The sequence below is a fragment of the Papaver somniferum genome, chromosome 7, assembly GCF_003573695.1.
Source record: "Papaver somniferum cultivar HN1 chromosome 7, ASM357369v1, whole genome shotgun sequence".
Classification (NCBI taxonomy): Eukaryota; Viridiplantae; Streptophyta; class Magnoliopsida; order Ranunculales; family Papaveraceae; genus Papaver; species Papaver somniferum.
This window is the reverse complement of record NC_039364.1, coordinates 36599575-36605002: the sequence shown is the minus strand read 5'-3', so window position 1 is coordinate 36605002 and position 5428 is coordinate 36599575. Positions and strand designations below refer to the sequence as shown.

At 36.7% G+C, this 5428-nt stretch overlaps 1 protein-coding gene across 1 annotated transcript; it reads right to left on the bottom strand.

The window, feature by feature from the left end:
* Positions 1-1875: 1875 nt before the first annotated feature.
* LOC113296989 (ammonium transporter 3 member 1-like) lies at positions 1876-4164 on the bottom strand. Its single transcript, XM_026545362.1, has 3 exons — positions 3462-4164; positions 2967-3252; positions 1876-2678 (listed from the first exon to the last, which is right to left on the bottom strand). The coding sequence occupies exons 1-3, from the start codon at positions 4068-4070 to the stop codon at positions 2146-2148; spliced, it is 1428 nt and encodes a 475-aa protein (XP_026401147.1). The 5' UTR covers positions 4071-4164; the 3' UTR covers positions 1876-2145.
* Between the last annotated feature and the right edge of the window lie 1264 nt (positions 4165-5428).

Here is a 5428-nt window from a genome sequence, read left to right as displayed (position 1 = left end):
GAACTTCAACAACAAGAAGGAACAAGAAGGGTGACAATGGATCACCTTGTCTAATACCTTTAGAAGGTCTTATGATATTTGTAGCCTCTCCATTTACCAAAATTGAAAACTGAGCTCCTGTGACACACCATTCTATCCATTTGATCCATTTTTCTCCAAATCCATTCTTCTTCAAAATAGAAAATAGAGAGGGCCAATTGACATTGTCAAAAGCCTTTTCCATATCTATTTTACATAAGATTCCATGTTTTTTCTGTCCTAGTCTGCTATCAATACATTCATTAGCAACAAGAATTCCATCCATAATTTGCTTATGTTTAATAAAAGCACCTTGAGAATTTGATACCAGAGAAGGTATCACCACCTTAATTCTTTCAGCCAGAACTTTAACAACAATTTTGTAGAAGCTTCTTATGAGACTCAAAGGTCTGAAGTCTTTAACTGTTGCAGAATCTTCTTTTTTAGGGATTAGTCTCATAAAAGCCATGTTCAATATCCAATCCAATTTCCCCTTCGAGTGAAATTCATTAATAGCAGCCATTACTTCTACCTTCAAAAAACCCCAGCAAGCTTTGTAGAACTCAATATTATACCCATCTGGACCAGGAGCTTTATTTGCACCACAATTCTTGATAGCTGCCATCACTTCCTCCTCTAGAAAAGGTCTCTCAAGCCAACTTTGTTGCACTGCATCAATTCTCTTGAAGTCCAGATTATCAAAAGTTGGTGGTGCTGCTGTATTTGCTGTGAACAGAGAAGTATAATACTGTTGTATTTCTTGCTTTATCACATCTAAAAAAATCAACACCTTCCACCTCCAACTTTGTAATACAGTTTCTCCTTCTTTTTGCATTAGCCATTTTGTGAGAGAACTTTGTGTTTTTATCACCTTCTCTGAATCCCATGACTTTAGCCCTTTGATGAGCCATTCTTGCTCTTGTTATCTTCACTGTGTTAAGATCAACCAACAGTCTAGATCTCTCTTCAATCTGAGCATTGGAGAGATTAGAAGATTCCTCTGCCAGATTTAAAGAGTTAATTTTCATAGTTAAATCATTCTCCTTCTTTCTTACATTCCAAAAGTTTCTCTGCTCCAATTCTTTATAAAGAACTTCAAATTTTGAAGTTTTCTGAAAAGAATATAATCAGAAGTACCCTCATACTGCATTGCATTCCACCATAGCTCCACTAAATGAACAAAATATGGATGTTTTAGCCAATGATTCTCTATCTTAAAACTTGAGTTGTTCTTGACAGAAGAAAATAAATCCAGCATCAAGGCATTATGATCTGACACAGTTCTAACTAAAGTTGTTTGGGTTGAGTTAACAAAATTTGTATCAAACTCAGTACAGACCAAAAACCTGTCAATCCTACAAAGAAGAGGTTCATCATGTTTATTGCTCCAAGTGTAAGAGCCACCAAGAAGAATTCAGTTGTCTTGTTTCAAAGTGAAGTTAATATCCCATTTGCTTCAAAAGACTAATACCTAGTTACTTCTTTCACTAAGATGATACAAATAAAGCTTGGGTCTGACTAACAGTACATAGTCCAGGAGAGACTCTCCCTTAACTGTACACAAGCACTAACTACATCAGGCACATTCAATTACTCTTTGGCTTGAGATGCTCATACTATTGGCTTGGTCATATGGGAGATGTTGCACATAATTGGGCAGCCATGTGTGCGTGCCAATGGTTAGATCTTTATTAGAGGGTATTTAATTTTAAGATTCTTTACCCTCTAATTTTAAGATTCTTTAAATTGTTGCCCAACAGGACAATACCATAATTGACTCCTACTCTTTCGTAACCAAAACCAGGGAACAATAATCAAATTTAGAAGTAAAAAGAATTCACATATTGTCCAGAGGTCTCAAGATCGCAATACCCTTAAACCATATATATTAACCATCAATATTTCTGCACTCATAAAATTTATGTACATAAAAATAAAAGCAGATAACTACGACCAGGAATGCGCTATCACCAAACCCTTCTTAATATTCACACTTGCACGCTGATCATCAAACTCTAAGCAAATAAAAGTAAAAGCAAATAACTATGACCAGGAATGCGCTATCACCAAACCCTTCTTAATATTAACACTTGTAGGCTGATCATTAAATTCTAATATGTAACCTATCTAGACATTAAGCTGGCCAATAACACCTGTATTGGCACCCTTCCTGTGATGAGTAGTATCATCAGAATACCATCCATGTTTAGATTCATCATACGTTTCGCCATCACCCCACAATGCATAAGCTTCTTCACCATGTGCAGCATCGTCTCCAACCAACAATTGTTCCTCGGGCATTATTAGTGGGATAACTAACCTAATTAATAAGCATATAATTGTCGTAACAATGACGTTCAAAACAACGATAAAACCAGCCCCAGCAAGCTGCTTAACGAGTTGCATGCCACCTGATCCTCCATAAATTGCACCCCTAGAGTTTGTGACGGGTAAGAAAAGAGCAGATAATTCAGGCTCTGCAAACAAGCCGGTCAAAACACCTCCAAGAATACCAGCTACGGCATGAGTATGGAAGACACCAAGGGTATCGTCGATTTTTTGAAGTAAGCTACATCTTTTGTGGACTACCATCATGGTGAACCATGGAATGCTGCCTGAGAGAACCCCCATTACTATAGCTGCCCATCCTTGAACTAGACCTGAAATAAATTGGACCATACAAAGAATTGATTCAATCAAGACTAAGCAAATTTCAAAACTAGCTACTTATAAATTAAGGTAACGGATGAAACTGTAATGTAGTTATGCCAACAGTTGCCGAAGAGTTCTAAAAGTCGGTACAAAAACTGCCATGTTATTGTTATTGACTCATTGCTGTCTAATAACTTAACGGTGGACAAAGAAACGAATATACCAATCAACATAGAAGTGGAAAAATAAATAACAACTTATGGTTATAAGATTGGATTGCAGAGACGGATGTTTACCTGCACCAGGAGTAATGCACACAAGACCAGTGATCATTCCCTGTACAGCACCAATAACTGAAGGTTTCTTAAAGAAGATGACATCCAAACATGTCCATATAAGGATACTTGTTGTTGCACAAATGTTTGTGTTCAATATAGCCATGGATGACAGTACATTAGAAGCATATGGAGCACCACCATTGAAACCTGCCCATCCCATCCAAAGTAATCCTGCTCCAGTCAATGTCATCAACACATTGTTTGGTGGGAAACTCTCTCTGTCTTTCTTCAATCTCGGACCCACCTACAAAATTACCAAAACAAAAATAAGTAAAACCGTGATAGGGTGTGCGCAAAAGTCTGCGGGAGTGGAATGCAAATCACTAAAAGAAGTGTAAGGTCAACAATGCAATGCGCTTATATGAGCAAATAGCGTGTCTTCTATAATCTTTGCAAAAAAATTCTTAGGTTTAAACATAACAAAAAGCAAAGAGAGGGAGAGAAACTAATTACCCAATAAGCAGCAGTTAAACCAGCAACACCAGAAGAGAGATGAATAACGTAACCACCAGCATAATCCATAACACCCCAATGAAACAAAAAACCACCACCCCAAATACTAAAAGCACCAATAGTATATGAAAAGGTTAACCAAAGGGGAACGAAAACCATCCAAGCTTTGAAATTCATTCTACCCAACAAAGAACCAGCCAATAAAACCAATGTTATAGCTGCAAAAACAAACTGATAAATAACAAGCGATCCCATTGGATAGTTTGGTGCAATACCGGCTGTTTCAACAGTACCGTTATGATAATACTGAGTTGTTGCTGGTAATGTTGCTTGATTGATCAAAAACTTCTGATCCAATGATGGACCAGGTTTACCTAAGAATGGTAAAAGCTGTTCACCAAATGACATCTTATATGCCCATGTAACCCAACATATTAAAACAGCAGAAAAGGCATAAAAAGCCATGAAAGCTGAATTAACAGCCCATTTTTTCTTAACAATACTTCCATAAAGAATCACTAAACCTGGTACACTTTGTAAACCAACGAGAGTTGCTGATGTTAATTGCCATGCATTGTCTCCTTTGTTTAACCAGTCTGGTGATGCCATTCCTAAACAAAACTAGGGTTTCTCAGCAAATATCAAAGAAGAAGAAGAAACTTTTATTTTCTTCTCTTTGATTTTGATGAGAAACTCTGCTTTCACGGGCTTTCTGCTTTGTTGTCTATTTATATAAGAAAGTCAGAGAAAGAATCTTTATTCTCGTAGGATCCGGGAATTCTGTTTCCTAACAGCTGTAGAATATTTCAGTGGTCTATATTCTTTTCGTAATTCTATCAAAAATTATGTTAACCTACTTGTTATAACGTGGATGAAGAAGAATTTAAGACCGTGGTACACGGAGGAAGGTGTTAAAGTATGACTGTGGTGACGCGTCGTCTATTCATGCTAACGGGGAACCAATGTGCAAATAACGGATAGGTGGGTCAAGAAAAAAGTTCTGGCGAAGGTAAACTTATTTTTGTTGTGTACAACTAGAATTAACGCGGTTGAAACGGAAAAGGAAAAGAATCCAGTTACGATTCGAATTTTAACTGATTAACGCATCTAGAGAATCCCAACTGCAAACGGAAAAGGAGGATTCTTAGGGGGACAGCTGGTTGGTTTTGAGAACCGGTCACAATTTATTTCTGATTTTTTTAATGACCAAATTATCCTTACATATTATTCACTCGGGTATGTCGGCTGAGCAATATTTTGTGTGTGCGGCAGGTGACGTCACAGTGGAAATATATATGCACGAGTGTGCCATGTGGTGAAAATAAAGTATTTGCAGTCCCAAAAATAGAATTGCCAAATTATATCATTTTTGGCTATATGTACGTAACTCGATTGTTATAAGGCGGAATACTGCCCGTAAGAATGGAAGACTATTATTGGGGCGTCACACTCTAATAAAGGGACTTCACTTAGATTTTTAGTGTCCAAATAAGTGGTTATGGGTTATCCTAACACCAAAACAAAATGTCTAGATTACTCTTGAACTAAAATAAAAATTTAAAAACCTAATCTTTTCTATTTTAATTCAACAAAAAAAACTGCTCCTCTTCATCTTTCTTCTCTTCCTCTGCTCCAAGCATCTCAAGAATCACAATTTCAAACTCCACAATAACAACCCATGGTGTATGTTAGGTAATAATCGTTCAAACCCATCTTTGTTTACTCCTTTTTTGTGCTTAAAATAGGTTAGATTGAATGAAATCGGAGTAAAATTAGGTTTCCGTTATTCATCTGCTTGTGTTACGTTTGGGTTCGGGTCTAGGTTTTTAAATGTAAAATTTGAAATTGAAGAACTTACGTCTAGGTTGAATTCAATCTAACCGTAAAATAGGATTTGCATGTAGTCTTACGTCTAGGTTTTGTTTGAATCAAACCGTCCAATGTTGTATTACGTCTAAGTTAGTTTA